Source organism: Plodia interpunctella, chromosome 17 (assembly GCF_027563975.2).
Source record: "Plodia interpunctella isolate USDA-ARS_2022_Savannah chromosome 17, ilPloInte3.2, whole genome shotgun sequence".
Classification (NCBI taxonomy): Eukaryota; Metazoa; Arthropoda; class Insecta; order Lepidoptera; family Pyralidae; genus Plodia; species Plodia interpunctella.
In genome coordinates this window covers 3303161-3321953 of record NC_071310.1, presented here as the reverse complement: position 1 = coordinate 3321953, position 18793 = coordinate 3303161, and the positions used below count along the sequence as shown (strand labels likewise).

Here is an 18793-nt window from a genome sequence, read left to right as displayed (position 1 = left end):
TTCTTTCCTTTTTTCGTTTGGAAAAAGACTTAACGTCAGGTTTGGGTAGTTTTTATTTTTCGCTGAGTACCTAATAAAATAAACTGATAAAAATTTGGCGATAACTTCTTTAAGCAAATTTTAATTGTTTTAAATTTAAGAAAGTAATAAAATGTAAACTACAATTAACAACATGACATTTTGGTATATAAATAAAATGAAAAAGTAATACAACTCCTGCATCCGGATCTGGATCAGACAACAATCCGAACGTGTTTTAACCATAAACAATATGTCATTGGCAGGCGGAATGTCAATGTCATTTTCATTCAAAACAGCAAAACATTCAAAAAGAGGTCGTTTCTTGTCTTAACCGTCTTTGTCTCGACGCCTTTTCAAAGTTTGTGAAAAGTGAACTTACTTCAAAATCAAAGTTATTATGAGAACTTAGCGTATACCAAACAACAATTATTATTCAATAATCAAATGTTCATTACATGAGAAAAGAATCCCTCGCAGGTAAATTGTAAATAACATCTGTACAAGTATTAGATTGCATAAGTCCTATTTTGATTATAACTTTTTAGTTTCAGGAAAAAATAACCGAATTACTACTTACCTTTGACAAAAGACGTTTGCTTGGCTTGAAATAAAAACAATGACCGTTCCCTGATCACCGGCGAAAACAAGACATGAAGATTGAGTAGTAAGGCAGAGGCCGTTTTGATTAAATTAGTTATAAAAAGCATCAAAATGGTTGAAGCTGACAAAGGAACTATAGACACCGTACAAGTCGCACTTAGGATTAGACCGCTCATGCATCAAGAGATAGAAAGAGGCTGCGATGAGTGTATTGATGTGGTTCCTAATGAGCAACAGGTGCAGATCAAAGATCTAGCCTTCACCTTCAATTATGTTTTCCCTCAGCATATCACTCAGCAGGAATTCTATGACACGGCTGTGAAAGGACTGATTGGGAAACTCTTCCAAGGTATATTTGTTAATTCTTTGCTGAAAATATGTGACACACACACACATGAATTTAAGACCTCTATGTGAGTTTATACATACTTGTGTGTAAGCTTGCCAACTCAAAATAAGGCATTTCTGAGTGAGGAAAATTGACTCAGAAGCTGGATGTCCCGGAAAATCCAGGACGGTTGGCAAGCTTACTTGTGGAAAATCCAGGACGGTTGGCAAGCTTACTTGTGTGTGAGACTGCCTTTTTACTTTTATTACTGTTCATTACTTATCTACAAATGTTTCCAAATGAAACCTCTTAAGAATTAATTTTTTTTAAAATTTCAGGTTACAATGTGACAATACTGGCATATGGGCAGACCGGCTCAGGCAAAACATACACTATGGGCACAAATTATTCTGGTTCTGATGGTGACTTCACTAAGTTAGGTTTGTATATTATGTGTATTTTTGAAGACAGGTGGACAATCACACAATGTGATAGTTTTGGTTTTTTTATGTTGGAATACTTACCCCATTTTTTTCAACATTTTTAGTAAGCATAGCAAACATGCTTTTTTTTGGTGATCAGCACTAAAGGAAAATTCAATGTCCTACAGCAAGTAGATGCCAATGAATCTGTTATGAATAAACTTGATTTGAACTGTAGGCCTACCACCAACTATTTAGAACAATTCAAATATAGTGCAATTCAATTTAGGAACCTGAAACAGAGAAACAAATCTCATATTATTTATTCATTTTGTTTGAAAAGTTCCTGATTATAAATATATAAAAAATGGTTCCAGTTAACAAGCTTTATTTTCTTATTAAAAAAGCCCATTCGGGTGCATGTAATGTGTGCAATAAAATGGTAGAATGTGATCAGTACTCAAGCTTAAGAAATAAACTCCTGCATGATCTCTGTTTGGGCAATGATGAGATCAACATTATGTTGAACAAACCATTGTCTCAGGAGGCCAGATGTATTTATACATTCTGGAGAGGGGTGATGACGCAAAGGCAGACATAATACCAAATAAAATGGAATTTCCCCATGAGGCTGGCATAGTCGCACCAAGCAACTGAAGCCTCGACAAAAAATAGATTTAAAAAAAAAAATATATATATATATATAAAATAGTTTTAAAATATTTTTTCAAATTTCAGGTGTGATACCCCAGGCAGTGGCAGACATTTTTGACTTTATCGAGACGCATGAAGACAAGTTCATATTTAAAATTTCCGTGTCATTCATGGAGTTATATCAAGAGCAGTGCTACGATTTACTGTCCGGAAAGGAAAGGGGCCACAGTATTATTGAAATTAGAGAGGATATTAACAAAGGCGTAGTTTTGCCAGGTATTTAAACTTCTGAGAGATTGACAAAACTTTTCAACATAACTTCATAAAGTACCTAATTTCTATATTTTTTTTCCATGCTAAGACTGGGAATAAAGGTAAAAGATGAAAATATTTTTTCTTTGACATAGAATTTTTATTTGACAGTGTTGAGTGTGAGTGAGTTATACATTGGCATTCTTTTGTCTACATGTTCAGTCTATGATACTGGCTTGATGAATGAACCTTTACTGTGTGCGGCTGAGACATAATTTCTGTATTGTTAACACATTTACCTAATAAACAGATATGTGTACTGTACAAGGAGGAAAACTTGATACACATCTTGCTGGAATGTGGTTGATATTCTGCCCTACGCGATAGATTTTTAGCCAAAGTTCCCGTGTGTAATGGATTGCTGAACATAGTGTTGAGCAGTCCATTATCACAGGTGGCTAAATCCATTTATATCTTGTGGACAAGCATTATGAAAGCTAGATAAGTTTATATTAGAGATCCTCTATGAGGCTGACATAGTCACACAAAGTGCACTGAACTGAAGATAAAAATTGTTTTTTTTTTCTAAATTTGAGACAAAATTTAGAAAAAAAAAACAATTTTTATTTATCTGTATTGCAGGTATAACAGAGCTGCCAGTGACATCAACCAGAGAGACCATGATGATACTGGAGCGAGGGTCCATGGGCCGAGTGACGGGCTCCACGGCTATGAACCAGGCCTCCAGCAGGAGTCACGCTGTCTTCACTATCATTATAGCTAAGGAAAGTAGGACTGACAAGTGAGTACATGATTAATGTAATGTATTTTCATGAGTTTTGTATATTTATAATTTGGTGCTAAAACTTTTATTTATGGGTACTTAACTATGGATATGCAAATCGAAATGGAGAGTGTACTATTTTTTTTTTTTGTAAAAATAAAGTATTTAAAATTTAAGAGTTAAAATGGTCCAAGCACACTATAAGTTCCAAGTAATATGAGAAACTATAAATAAAATAGATTATAGCGCCATATTGTCGCCAGCATTACCTATTCAGCTGCTGTTTGTTACGATTTTGTGGTTTGACTGTTTCATTTATATTATTTTATGCTTCAACAGAAATATTGCAACAACATCAAAATTCCACCTGGTGGACTTGGCGGGCTCTGAAAGGATCAAGAAGACAAAAGCTAGCGGGGAAAGGTTGAAGGAAGGTGTCAAGATCAATCAGGGTTTGTTGGCTCTAGGCAATGTCATCTCGGCGCTCGGTGATGGTACCAATAGAAGCTTCATCAGCTATAGAGACAGCAAGCTGACTAGGTTGTTACAAGGTAAGAAATTTTTATAATATATTTGACTACATAATACTTACTTGGAAAAACGAATAATTTTACAAGGTTTTATTTAACTTGCGATGTACGATATGAATGTTCAGGTGGAATCTTGCAACTCAATTTTGAAACCAATATCTTAACTGATGGAGCTGAAATTTTATATACGCATTAAGTTTGTATGACAATATATTCTGATACGCATGACTTGATGCACTTATGATTGGCTACCGACGAAGGAGCCCCTCAACGGTTAATACATGGATTTGAAATTTTATAAATGGCTTTAGTTCTGATGAGAATCTCTTATTGTGTTAACGGATCACAATGGACTCCCGATAAGGGAACTCCTCAATGGTTGCTTAGTTCTCTGTTGTGTTCAAAGTCGTTGTGTCAAGGAGGTTTTAAGTTAGAAAAAAATCTCTTTACTCTTACTCCAGCCTTTGTAGTAGTAAATGCAACAGTATTCTCTGTAGTATTTAGAGATACTACAAAGTCTGGAGTTAGAGTACAAAGATATTTATTTCCGAGAAGATGAGAGAGAGAGAAACAGATCTTTTTGTAAACATGTAACAAAAGATCATGAAGGGCGGAACCACTAGGAAAGCAACCAGCGTCATAGAACTGGTTTAAATTAAAATTAAATTGCATTGTTTAAACTGAATTGTTAAATACTTGTGTGCACACAGACAGTCTGGGCGGCAATTCGCTGACGCTGATGGTGGCGTGCGTGAGCCCCGCCGACTACAACCTGGACGAGACCGTGTCCACGCTGCGCTACGCCGACCGCGCGCGCCGCATCCGCAACAAGCCCATCATCAACCAGGACGCCAAGGCGGCCGAGATCGTCAGGTCAGTATACCTTTCGCCGGCTACGATCTGGACGAGACGATCGTCAGGTCGACAATACATATCACAGCTGATCAACCTACTTGTACTACGTCCTACGTGTAGTTGCCACAGTCGAATTTCGAATGCTGAACCATCGTAGGGGTGCGGTGTGATGTGGGGAGAGAGGAGGGGCCGCAATTTTTGGCAAAATTTGTACAGATACAGTATCATCTCTTTCATATTTTGGGACAGCCCTGACTGCCTGCGTTGCCAACGCTGCCAGCACTTACGCCTATGGCAAGGTCGTCGGACTACCGTATGAATCTAAGTAAATTCAGCTAAAATATAAATGAAAAAAATCTGTTTTTCTCCTATGCTGTCATGTTTATAGCGCTGATTAAATTTGGAATAAATTACTTAATGATTACAAACGGCAACAGTAAAAGTATTTTTAATTTTAGGTTGAACAACTTAGTAAACGAACTGAGACTACAACTGATCGGGAAATTGCCGACCGCGTCAGAGCAGAACAACGAACAACTCCAAGAAGAGTTGGAAAGAGAAAGAGCTAAATACGCGGAGCTACTCAAGAAACACAAGCAAGTAACCGAGCACCTCAGCAATATGCTCATTGAAAACACCAATTTGTGCGAAAAAGCACTCTTAGCTGAGGCAGCAAAGGACAAAATAGAACGGAAGCTAAATGAATTGACGGAACAGTGTAACCAGACTATAGAAAACTTAAATACTTCAGAAGCTCAAGACGAGGAAGCGCAAAAAACTTCAGTTGTTGATTATTTGAAAGAGATTAAGTCGAGATTGGAAGATTTGCAGTCTGTTAATCTGAAGACCAATGAAGAATTAATTGATCACGAGATTAAACTATCGTTTGTAAAGGAAGATGATACTGAAAAGGTTGATGATGACGTGATGATGAATGAGGATCAGGCTGTTTTGGAAGAGGAAAAGAGGGCTATGGGACAGGTTGGTCGTTATTTATTGTTATTATTTTACCGATTTTTACCCTATCGCCGTCATATCATATTAACCAATGTTTACTGTCACCAGAATGGGTTTGACATATGTTTTTTACAATAACCATTGTTTCGTTATTTCTTCAAAATCGACCTTTTATATAATTTACGATTAAACTATATTTATGTCCTAAAAATTCAATTCATTGATAAAACATCAGAAAACTTTATCCATTTTTGTAACTTTGAATCAATTTTGGTAATAATAAACGGACAACACTTCCAACAGACTCAGAATAGAACCACAGACAACTATTTCTAATTAAATTTCTGTCCACTATTTACAAAAAAAAAGTAATAAAAGTTAAAATTCCACCACCAGGTGGCTCTGAACCAAGAGCTGCAGGAGCTCAACCGTGCTATGGCGATCAAGGCGTCCGTGGTTCAAGCTATACTGGCCAATAACAAGGACATGCTGGACAGCCACAATAACCTGAGGGAGAACGAAGAGAAGATCGCCCAGCTAGAGAAAGAGAGGGACGAACTTATGCAACAGCTCAAACAGACCAAGGTACTAAAATAAGTCAATATTTATTAATACAATATTATTTCAACTTATAAAACTCACATTCGTTGATAGGCGTCTTTGAAGAAAAGTCTGTTGTGCCGCTTTAAATTGCGCATTGCGCTTTGGAAGACTGCACAATATTTTTTCGATCGTGCCGTCGACAGTGATGCATATCATCTTAGAGCCTGTTTCCACTTTCAGATAAAATGTTATATTGTAATCTGACAGATAATACGTTAGTAATATCTAGCAGTTATGCTAGATAAATATGCAACACTTGTGAAACACAATTTTTAACGCAATACATATAATAAAATTTATATTACTCGTTTTAACTTCCTTTCTTTTGTTCTATTACTTCTTGCCCTTTGTGTTTATAATTGTCTTTTCCTGTCAGTTGACTGGAAAAGATCCCTCCATGGGATAAGTCCGCCATCGCTAGGCTAGTGCTTTTTCTATTTCTTGGTGTCTTTGTGTTTTCTTAAGCAAAAAGTTATCTCAAAAAAACATATCTATCAGATAACTTATCAACCTAATTTGGACAAATATTTTTTATTGATAAATGTTGATCCCAGGTCAAAGACCCGTCTCACGAGGAGAGGCGCACCAAGGTGTCGACCCTGGAGGCTGAGATATCTGACCTGAAGAAGAAATGTCAGCAGCAAGCCCACATCATCAAAACTAAGGAGAAGAACGAAGCCAAGATCGCCGCGCTCAACGCCGAGCTGCATTCTATGAAGGCTACTAAGGTATTCAAAATCAAATCATTTATACGGAAATTAGATCTTCACAGGCATTTTTTCACGTCATATTCTAAATGAAATCATATTTAGCAATGTTACATACTATTAGCGTCTTGTAACGGCCATTGCTGAGAAAGAAACTCATTTAAATAGTGTTGGTCCTTATCATGCCAGAAGGGCTTACTATTTTTGTTATATATATATGTATATATGTATATATATATATATATATATATATATATATATATATATATATATATATATATATATATATATATATATATATATATATATATATCCTACTAATATTATAAATGCTAAAGTTGTGTTTGTGTTACTATTTTATGTTTTTAAATGATGTTTATGACACATTCTTATATTATCATATAAATATGTCATCAGGTGAAAATAATAAAGCAAATGCGCGAGGAGAGCGAGAAGTTCCGCAAGTGGAAGGCGGACAACGAGCGCGCGATGCTGCGCCTGCGCACTGAGGACCGCAAGCGCGCCACCGCCATGGCCAAGATGGAGTCGCTGCACGCCAAGCAGCAGAATGTACTCAAACGCAAAATGGAGGAGGCTGTTGCGGTTAATAAGAGGCTGAAGGTGAGATTTTACATTGTGTTTATTTGTTACTAGTAACCCGTCCCGCTTTCGCTCGGGTATTACCATAATAAATTATACACCTCAGAAATTAAGTTTTTTAAAAAAGCAGAATCATAATCTTATTGTTTTAGAGATCTAAGCATGCATATGGACAGACAATGGAAAGTTACTTTGTTCTATGTATTGATGATAGTAAAGAAAACCAACAGCGTTAACTAGTTCTATTGGTATTTCTTAATCTATACATATAAAAAAACTGTAAGTGGGCTATGAACATAGGATATATTAAAGAAAACTAATTATGGGAGTAATAAAAGCCAAAATGTATAACTTTAAATTACTCTATGACCCGCCTTCCATGGCCAGGTTACTGGAATATAACGGCTAGGAACCAACAATGCAAGGTAGATGAGAGTGAGCCATGCAGAAACAGACGAGGATGAGAGAGAGGGTAGAGACTATCTGTTTCATTTGAATTTGACAGGAAGCGCTGGAGAGGCAGAAGAACACCGCAATGAAACGCAACGCGAAGGGCAGCGTGAAAGCTGGAGCTGTGCAGCAATACATAGAGCAGGAACTAGAGGTCCATCTCAGTATTGTTGAGGCCGAGAAGTCGCTGGAGGAGCTCATGGAGTACAGGTATATACTACGTGATATAGCAACGCAACACAACGCGAAAGGAGCGTGAAAGCGGGGGCTGTGCAATAATACTTAGAGGAATTACAGCTCAGCATTGTTGAGGCAGTAAAGTCGCTAGAGGAGCTCATTCTATGTCATAGAGCAACGCAACGCTACGCGAAGGGCAGAGTGATAACACAGTACAGTACAGCAATACATCAAGCAGGAACTGTAAGTATTGTTGAGTCTGAAAAGTCCCGGAGGAACTCGTGGAGATAGTACAAGTCGGTCTAGAAAGTGAATAAAATGCATTCTTGGCTAGTTATATATTTTTGCCATTGCAATACGAAATAGTGGTCAACATTGATTGATTAACACCCAGTGTTGCTAGGCAACAGTACACAGCTGTCTCATTTAATTTCTTCATTTTCTTGACTTGTATATAGATAGAAATATCTATATTCTATTCTATATTTAATTTAAACAACAAATATGTGTTGCATACATTTGTATTTTATTAGATGCGGGGCTTCGCTCCCGTGGGAAATCCAAGATAAAATATACCCTATATGCTATTTCAGGATATAATCTCATTAATTTTGTAATACGTTTTGTAATCAGGGCGTGGATAACAGAACAAATAGAGAACCTGCGCAACAGCACAGACGATGAGAGCAACCGCAAGAAGATCGCGGAGCTGGAGGACGACCTCGCGCTCAGGAAGGCGCAGATATCTGATCTGCAACAGAAGATTCTCACCGCCGACCAAGGTATCATCAATGCTATGGTTTTATGCCCCGCCACTTGCCTGACGTCAACCCTTTTTGAGAATGCTATTGTCTAGGCAGCATTTCTTCCCAATTAGTCTCCTCGTACGACATCCACGGGAAGATTTGTGGTGGTCCTATTTTAGGGCGGAATCACGAGCTGAAACCACCGATCAGTGTTACTATAATAATAATATAACTCTTTGTTCCACCATAAACAAATACCTAAGTTTTATTGTCGTCAGAGATCATGTTTTCCTCACATTTAAGATTCATTTTTGATCCCGGGTTTCGCGGCATCACAACCCCGAATACGGAAGATGATTGAGCTGGACAGAGTATGTTTCCCTAACCACTTTTCTACTCCACAGAGAACAAATCTCGCACACAGTGGGACAACATCCAATCGATGCTGGAAGCGAAGGTAGCTCTGAAGTGTCTGTTCGAACTTCTGGTGGACACAAAGCGGGAGCTGCAGAACCAGAGTGAGAAGGGGTACCAGGCACGATACGAGGAGATCAAGGAGGCGCATGATAGGTCAGTTCATTTGTGAAGTGGCTCAAATTTATTTTGGCTTTTGCTAGCAAATTACTGCGTAGGGCACTAAAATCTGGCTATGATATTTCAAAAAGAAATGAAAAGCTTATCGGAGCAGATTAAAATGCTCAGATAAGAAGGTAGTCTTTTTATCTTGCAAGATTTGATTCACACTGACGAACAACCTAACACGGCAAGTTTTCAAATAAAAGCTTGTTATAAAAAGTAATATTATGAATACGTAAGCCTTGGTGTCTCTCACACTTTCACTGCTAAACTGCTGGGTTGCGTGAAGAAGTTTGGGAAAAATATGTCCTGTAAATAAATAAGATCTTGACCTCGAGTATAGTAACTATCCTTTATAACCGCTGCAACAACTAGTCCTATTAATATTATAAATGCAAAAGTTTGTGACGATGTATGTGTATGTTTTCAACTCTTTCACGCAAAATCTACTGGACGGATTGTTATGAAATTTGGTATATGGGCCACAATGTGGCTTCGCCCCCAAAGGGAGCAGTTATTTTTCTGGGATGAAAGCTATGTCCTTCGTACTTCAAACTATAACACATAGTGTGCTTTTTATCCCAAAATTCCCACGGGAGGGTAACCCCTGGGCGCAGATTACTTCATTTATGAGTAATACCTATTTATATTTTTTGTCTAGTTACTGATATTAGACAATAATGAGGTGATATAATAGAGATCATGAAATAAAAAGTTCAATCTTTCGCATGTCTTCTGTAATCATTACGTCCTTTCGCTGCCCTATGTTTTCCATTCCACTCTCTCTGAACTGTTACAAATATTCATTTAATTTTCAGGTTGACGGTAGAATATGAACACAGCAAGACCGAATTCGAAAGGCAACTGGCCACCGTCAAGATGCAGAGCGAGCAAAAGGCAGGCTATATTTTTAGATTTATTTATTTAACCTGGAATACCCCGAAACAATTTTGACTCGTACAATAGTGACTGGTTCTCTAAAATATAAGACAGGAATCTATTGAGGACGGAGGGCGTAGCAGTGGGACCTAAATGGCTGTTAATTATAACCTATATTATATAGGGAGACTTGGCGAACAATAATCAGGAATACATGAAAAAATCTCTTTTGGTCCGAGTTTTTTCTCATGTATTCCTGATACACATTTCTTTTTTATTTATATTTTGAGCGAAACCAGGTAATAGTGAAGTCATAATGTCGCATCACCCCCACGGAAGCAGTTATTTTTCCGGGATGATAGCTATGTCCTTCTCCGTACTTCAAACTATATGTATGAAAAATTTCAAGAAGTTGAGTAGATAGATCGTGAAGCGGTAACAAACAAGCAATCTTACTTTAGCATTTATGATATTAATTAGGATTAGGATTTAGGTAGCTAGTGTTGACTGTACATTGTATAATAATGTCTGTGGTTGTCAGCTGACGGCGTTGGTGGCGCTGCAGCGCGGCGTAGTGCGCGGCGACCGCAGCGAGGCGTGCAAACATCTGCAGAACGTGATCCAGTTCCAGCAGGACAAGCTGGACCAGCTGGACGACGAGAATGTATGTGCCAACATTACTCTGTGAACGTCATTCAATCATTAAACTGCTTGTGACACAACCGCGTTTGAGTGGTAGTCTAGATCGTAGTGATATGTTAGATGCGATGTTATACTAAAACGCCCTGGAGTGACTATTATCGTCCCGTGGATGACGCGGCTATTAAGGGACATGCTTTGTCAGCCACAGGCTGGTGACCTGTCTTAATACCACAGCCAAATAAAATATGGGAAGTGAAAAAATAGGCGAATCTTCGAACCTCAATAGCTGAGGATAAACCCACGTATACACTAGGGAACATTTGACGCGCAACATATCGTTCTTTCCTTTTCATTACAATTTGCATGAGTGAGATTTCGCATGAGTCAATAGTAATGCGTGAGATAGATTATAGTTGCGCATGAAATGTTGCCTATTGTATTCACAGCTTAAACGAGAAGAAAGAGACATGTAACATGATTCTATTTCATCCTCATGTGTTCTTGGCTGTTAAGCCTCGAAGCCCTGGCCTGCTAATAAGTAAAACTTAGTTTTGAAGATTCGATTGTGATATTAAGGCCGTCTAACATCAATTTTTTAAAGAATGCTGTTGCTTTTTATGCCAACGCTTTGTATCCTATTGTTGCCTGGTACGTTATCCATTAAGCATATGGACTGCACGTCACACGCCGCTTGATATAATCTAAATTACGAATTATCACGATATATTTATGCGACTTTATGACTATTTATCGCACTTAACGTTACTAAAGATATTATGCATGATATGCATGTTAAATACATTAATTCCACTTAAGCGCATCCTTCATATAATACGAATCATTTAGTTCAGAAAAGCGCTTATAAATCATAAGGATTATTGTTCGATATGGTAGTGCTATGTGGAATGATTCTTTTATAAATAAGATGTATATAAATGAACATAACATCAGAATGGAGGCTAATACTAACCAATTCTCCGCTAGAGACACTAGTGCTGGGAAAGGTTAGTTAAATAAAATATTTTGAGTTTTATGTTGTGCCTATGTCTGCGGTATGCTTGGACCCCTTGGACTGCGCACATAGACACAGCACAAACATAAAAATAGGTTCTGGCAAGAATATAACTTAGCACCCAATAGAACTTTTTAGATTTGCCATCGACACGCAAAGAAGAAGAACATAAAAATTTTGTAAACTAACCTCCCGCAACACTAGCTCCCCTAGCGGCAAATTGTTTGCTATCTGTCAAATTTATAAAGACCACGCTTTGTACTTTTTTCCCTTTCCTATTCGACTGAAATGTATATCACAATTGATCCGTAAGTATTTATAAAAATATAAGATAAAATGAAAAAAAGTATTAATATCAAGAAAGATTAAAGAAGAAAATTGCTTGCTTGCCGTGGATGTCAAGGTTGTATGAAATATATACGTATATTTAATTGTCCTTAAATATTTATAAGTAGAATTAAATAGAAAAAAATAGTATAATATCTTTTGATGTATTTGTAGTAAAAAAGGATACAATAAAACATATACAAAGGAGAGGTATTAAACGCGCACGTACCTTTCCCGTTTCGGACCTTGTTACAAACAAGGTCCGGAGGTATGCGCGTTTAATATCTGTCGTTTAATATATAATTATGCAAAACGAAAGTTTAAAAGTAGTTTAAGCACAAGGGATCTATTTATTTCCATAAGAGGAATGCTAATGTATAAATCAATTTCCAGAAAAAGCTACTGGACGAATTAGAACAGCTCCGCGCGGCCGGCAGCAAAGCGAAGAAACGTAAGAACGGGCCGCTGGACGCGGTGAAGAAGGTGGAGTACGTGGAGCCCACTGACGAGGAAGAAGAAGAAGAAGAGGACGAGGAACGAGACCCCGATTGGCGGGCCACGCCGCTCATCAAACGCATTCAGGTATTTCACCGTCCTTCAAATTATTTATTTATTGATTGACTACTGGCTTTTTGCCCGCGGCTTCGCCTGCGTAAATTTCCCACGGGAACAGTTGTTTTTCCGGGATGGAAGGTATTTATATATACCCTATTTCCTTCTCTTGCCATAGTATCCTGTAATTAAACTAACTGTTTCACCCTCAAACGTCAAATATGTACGTAAAGAGATGAATTCATATTTTTTGTTTGTTTGTAACACGATAACTTTAGAACCGTTGGTAACCGCGAACACATATAATGAATATCGATTCATTATATGTGTTCGCGGCGAACAACTAGTTAGTTAAAAACGCACATGTTTGCAGGCACAACGTTCGTCCCGGCTGACGATGAACTTCAAGCCGGAGACGGAGAGCGCGCGCGCCAGCAAGCGCGCCAGCGACGGCGCGCCGCACTGCTGCTGCCGCGGCAGCTGCTCCACCAAGATGTGCGGCTGTGTCAAGAACGATAAGGTTTGTTTGTTGCCAATTACTTTTAGTGCACGTGATAGAAATTAAGAATATATTGAAGAGTAACTTCAACGCAACGGCGAAGTTATAACATGAAGGGAATATCTTCCATGCGACCGGTAAGCGAAAGCATATTTTTTGAAATTTCAACAAAGACAAGATTTAGTTTTACTATTTGACTTCATAATAATAATAATCTGTACTGTGATAATGTGCTAATTTTATAAACGATTGATTTTGGATATGATCGGATCCTTCCACTAAAAAAATGACGGATCGATCCCTTGTGATAGTTTATGTTTATTTCTTTTCGAATGTGTTAATTGCCAAAACTGATGTCATATTATATTCATATCGCTTTGTTTATAATGTCTCTCTCCGCGGCCATAACGCGTCGAAGCCCGGAATCAGCGTAAAATAAAAAGGCAGCGTGTGAGCATAATGGCGCGCGTATACGTGCGAGGAAACGTCAAGAGAAAAGTGTCACTGAAATGGCGGCGTAATGCGCGAACTCTATATTTGAGTACGGCGCATGTGCTAAAGTATCTACTGCGGCAGGTTGTTATCTGTGGCGTTCGAAAACAAAAAGACCCTTTGCTTGTAAAATGAAAAAGTGCATTTATATAATAAAATCTGAAAGCATAATATTCCTGTTTTAATTTTCAGGGCTGCGGCGCTGCTTGTAGGTGTCAAAGCGCGCTCTGTAAAAATAGAGGAAGAAACTCTTCGGACAGCGAAGACAAGGAAAATAACGTGAGTATTTAAATTAACCTACATTCAGTCCACAGATTTCGCGTTTAGTGAAAAATATATATTTATAGTAATATTAAGAAGATGCAATACGAAGTATTGGATGAAATTTTTTATTAGGTATCTCACTAGTTGCCAATTTATGTCTTAAACTCCATATTTTCTTTAATTTAAGTTTATAGTTTATATTGTCCCCAAAATATAAGAAAAATGTCCGCTTCTCCACTTGATTTTTTGAAAACCAATACTTAGGTTTTTAACTATGTTTGTTTCAAACTTCATCAAAATAGTCGAGCAATTTGGCCGTGAGAGCGTGACAAAGAGACAGAATTTCGCATTAGTGTAAGTAATAATACGATTTTAAAGTTTTATGTTTTATATTTTCCCACAGCCGTCCGGTACTGAAATGTCGTCTTTAGATTCGACGCCGCAATCTTATTTTGACAAACGGTAAGTCCCAACTATCTTATCTATATATGGAACAGAACACAGTTTGTCGGCACTTCAAAAGCTCAAAGGTGTATCCTTCTAAGAAACGAAACAATACTTCTATTCGGCGCTCAATTTTAATCTGTAGACGTATTCCAAACTTGAGTTTAAGTTGTAGACTAAAAAGGCTTGTATGAGATAACATTGGCCCATCGGTAATCTAAAGCAAAAATTTGAAAAAATAATCTTATTACAATAATCAAGAAATTAATGCCATATTTAAACTATCGATTTGTTTAAAAGTGTTTATAAAGGCCACTAAAATTTGTCACTTGTATGGTAATATTACAGTTGTAATACAACGTTTTAGGTTTGAAACATCTGAAGAATTGGAAAAACAAAACGTTCCGTCTCATAGCAAAAGTCCGCCAAAAAGCGATGCGTCCAACAAGCAAGTGTCGCGTCCAATGCGGCCTCTGGCCGAAAGGCGGGCCGGCCCGGACTATCGCACGCAGAAATGGATGTTAGCTCTGTTGCTATACAATACTTGTCTGGCGCCCATGTCCGGCTACTGCGCGAACTCTATATTTGAGTACGGCGTGGACGCCGCCAAGTATAATATCGCGGCGCATGTGCTAAAGTATCTACTGCGGCAGGTTGTTATCTGTGGCGTTCGAAAACAAAATGACCCTTTGCTTGCCTTACGCCGGCTGTACATTATCGGCAAAACTTTTTGGTTTTGACGTGACCTACAGTCAACACCACATCAACCTACCCAAATTCATTGCAAATTATCCAAATTATTGCCGCGCCATAGAGGTTCATGCAGGGTATTTGATGTGCTGTTGGTCGTACTTAATTGCTGTGTTTTTTTTGCGGTAAATAAAGCTCGCATAAAAACTACGCAATGTCCGTTAATTCGGCATCTGTCAGAGTTCGCCGATAGTGTATAGCCGGCATTAAACTGGCCTTTTTGAGAAGGTGGTAGTCATATTCCCAGAGGAAATAGGGAATTAGGCTCGACGTAGATGGCAACAGTTCTATAGCTAAACCGTTGTCGCGTAGACAGAGAAAACTAGACTTCGCCTTGTCTTTTCTTTTTTGTTAATAAAAGAAAGAGAAACGCGTATTAGAGAAACACTAGACACAAGAAACGGGACAGAGATCTAATATAATGTTTATTTCTCTCACGAAAAAAAGATTAAAATTTATTATATGAACCATAAATAGCCTTCGGGAGTAACACCGAAGGTTTCGTCTATCTCCCTGACAAAATCGGCCCAGTAGTTTTGGAGTTTATTCATTACAAAAGTACAATCTATTCTCTTTATACTATTAGTATGGAATTATGGATAGTTAGACTCTAGTTCGTTGTCTTCAGTTTTCCTTGTCTTTGCGTTGCGAAACCTAATGAACCTTAACTACCGTTGATAAGGTTTACCCACCGCCTTATAAAGGGCTATAACAGGGTCTTTTTGTTTGGTCGGACAAGTTTTGGTAGATACTAGTAGGTAATGCGGACTATGCCCTTACTGATAGGATTTCAAACATTATTGTATGCTGAAATTTTTTTAATAATTGATTTTGTGAATATATGACCAAGATTCAGTATTTGTCGCGAATTAATATCTTACTTTTAATACTATGTATTAAAAAGCTTCTGCTTGTTTTTTGCCTCCAAACCCCAGTAAGGCCATGGTTATGCATAGCAATTTTTTTGAATCATCTATTTGTGTATTCTGCAGTTCTTTTGAGAATTTTAGATTTAAAGTAGATACTTGTAATAATTACCATTTGCTCTGCAGAACTATGCCTGTTATAGTTTTCATGTAGAACAAAGTCTAAAGATTGCGTACCTACCATCATTATTTAGATCCTTAGCGCACGTATTCGCTTAATAACTTTGAAAATATGAATGTGACATAGAAATATACCGTCTACACTCATCAAACTTTCCATAATAATTCGAAATTCGCCACTATTTACATCGTCATAGAGGTAGCTTTATATATATGCGGTTGAAGTATAAATAGGCAAAATATATAATTAAAATGCATCAGAAAACAAAAGAAATTTGCTATTCAGTAATTCTCATAATTGTATTTTTTTCATAATTAAGTAATCATTAATTACGTTTGACTGATTCACGATTTTGTCATTATATTTCATGCGAATACTTTCATGTATCATGGCTGGCTCCACATTATCGCGTACCCGTTCGCCTAACTTGGTGGATTCGGCGTACATTGCTGGTTTTCCATTGCGGTCAATAAAATCACTGATACAAACTGCGCAATGTTCATGCTTCGCGTTGGCTTCTCTCCGAGATCGATGATAGTGTGTAGCCGACATAATGTTTTCTACTTTCAACTGTTATTTTTGCTGGAGTTTGTTGCGCCGCTTCTTCACCTGCGCTTTGGAAGTCGGCAGTAGACTTAATTTTGAGTAAATTTTTGACGTCGATAAGTGATACATCATCCCTAGTTGAATAAAATGTTTTGAATTTTGTTCCAGAAACCATCTTGATGCGACGTACGTAAAAAAGAAAAAGAGTTACTTCTTCCCCCTTGATCAGGGAGAGGAACAAGCAAAACCTGTAAAGGTGAGATTATTATATTATGTTGTACGGTCAGAAACACATGAACCAAACAAAAATCATTGCAAATTTGCTGTTAATACTGCCACTTAGAAACACACTAGGTACTTCACAGTAGGTACCATACTCTTTGCCTCAACATTTAAAAATGAAATCTTCTTTTCGAGTGTTCTCGCTAACACAGATTTTATTCAAGTCGCCTAAAGGCATCCGACATGATTTTTACGAGGGCCTACACATTAGTGAACTTAAATTGTCAACCTGTTTCCTCACGATGTTTTCCTTCACCGGAAGCAAGTGGTAACCAATAAAACTACATGAGTCAGACTGGTATACAAACTCATGTGGCACGAGTGGGATTCGAACCTGGGACTTTTCGATCACAGGCGAACGGTCTTAACCACTGGACACCATCTTTGCCTCGTATTTAGTGCCATAAGATCTCTGACGACAATAAAAACTTCAGGCAAAAATACGTTATTTTTTAAATCAAAAATTCTAGCATGTAAGTAAAATAAAAATAATTTACCTCAGACTTTTTACCTTTAGCTTATATATTTTCAATAACCTATATATATTTTTTTATCTTTTTCAGACTGAATAGACATCTGGAACAGCAGTATATCATAATGTTACACTATCACTATAAACATATCGACTACGTTATTAGTTATTAACAAAACCTATCTTTAGTGCCTTTTAACTGTAGATTTGTTTTATTTTAATTATGAGCCCAAAATTAATGGATTTATAATGTTTTGCTTATAGTATTGATCTTGTCCATATATAAACACTTGGCTTGTTCTGTGAGCGTTTATAAAATTGTGGAGTGGAACTCTGAATAAATATTTTTGTATTTATTGTAAATATGTTTTATTTGTAAAAATCTCATTTCCAGCAAATTAGTAAGGCCTCTCGAGTTTTGCAACTCCTATCATGAAATTTAGTAAGAAGCAACACTGATTAGATCTGAAAACCTTTTATAAATATACCATTAATATTATAAAGAGGAAAGTTTGTTATTTCTTCACGCTCAAACGGTTAAGCAAATTGCTATATAAACTTGGTTTTGAGGTAGCTGATACTTTCGATTATTATTATTACTGTAATTTTAGTACGCGATTCCCGTAGTATTTGGTTAAAATGTATGTTCATGATGCTTTATAAAGTAGATGTCACTACTGTGCATAACATCGTATGTATTTTTTTAAACAATTACGCGCGTAACATCGCTGGGTGCAGTTAGTATTTATACTAGCTGTGCTAGATTTTAGGGATAAAAATTGCCCTATGTGTTATACCAGATTATATTCTACCTTGCGTGTAAATTCAGTAGGGACGGATTGTTATGAAATTTGTTCTACTTTGTATATTATTGAAATAGTAACAACATACGTACATACATCCATACAAACTTTCGCATTTATGATATTAATAGAATGTATTATTATAAAAAAGCATATTTGGAATTTACCGAGCCCTCGCCTCTGTGCGTGAGACCGACTCGCATTGACCGGTTTTTATATAACGGTAAAATATTTATTGATGTAGTAAATTTACGATATGAATGAACTAGGTAAGCAATAAGTACCGGTCTTGTTAGAAATTCCAGGAAATTCCATACGTACACAATGATCGGAAGCGGTCTCATTCCGATCGTTATTGACAAACATTTCTTTTAAATTTAAAGTACTAAAGTGGAAGTAATACGTCACTTAACCGGACCGGTGTGGTCGGTATGTAACCAAAACTAAGTACCTAGGTACTTGTTTGAGGATTTGGGGAAACCACGTGAAAACTAAATACCTAGGTACTTGTTTGGGGATG

The 18793-nt window shown here is 37.2% G+C and overlaps 1 protein-coding gene across 4 annotated transcripts; it reads left to right on the top strand.

Annotated features, from left to right (window-relative positions):
* Window positions 1-315: 315 nt before the first annotated feature.
* Klp3A (Kinesin-like protein at 3A) lies at window positions 316-17826 on the top strand. 4 transcript variants are annotated; one of them, XR_008405483.2, is made up of 23 exons: window positions 316-498; window positions 573-970; window positions 1288-1389; window positions 2110-2301; window positions 2920-3079; window positions 3401-3612; window positions 4302-4464; window positions 4905-5427; window positions 5800-5988; window positions 6561-6734; window positions 7131-7334; window positions 7819-7973; window positions 8574-8722; window positions 9091-9256; window positions 10081-10159; window positions 10683-10805; window positions 12516-12704; window positions 13048-13194; window positions 13858-13944; window positions 14333-14391; window positions 14741-15026; window positions 16885-16972; window positions 17562-17826. XR_008405483.2 is itself a non-coding variant. In XM_053757423.2 (23 exons), exons 2-23 carry the CDS (start codon window positions 733-735, stop codon window positions 17568-17570), a joined length of 3561 nt encoding a protein of 1186 aa, XP_053613398.1. In that variant the 5' UTR covers window positions 317-498; window positions 567-732; the 3' UTR covers window positions 17571-17826. The 4 variants fall into 4 exon arrangements, 2 of the variants coding, with proteins under 2 accessions (XP_053613398.1, XP_053613399.1); XR_008405482.2 differs by having other exon boundaries at window positions 567-970; XM_053757423.2 differs by having other exon boundaries at window positions 317-498; window positions 567-970; window positions 14741-14893.
* Window positions 17827-18793: the final 967 nt, after the last annotated feature.

Bases quoted from the DNA above. Each gene is read 5' to 3' on its own strand.
- Klp3A (XM_053757423.2), top strand. From the start codon at position 733: ATGGTTGAAGCTGACAAAGGAACTATAGACACCGTACAAGTCGCACTT. The intron at 971-1,287 runs GTATATTTGTTA...TTAAAATTTCAG, and splicing joins GATTGGGAAACTCTTCCAAG to GTTACAATGTGACAATACTG. The intron at 1,390-2,109 runs GTTTGTATATTA...TTCAAATTTCAG, and splicing joins TGGTGACTTCACTAAGTTAG to GTGTGATACCCCAGGCAGTG.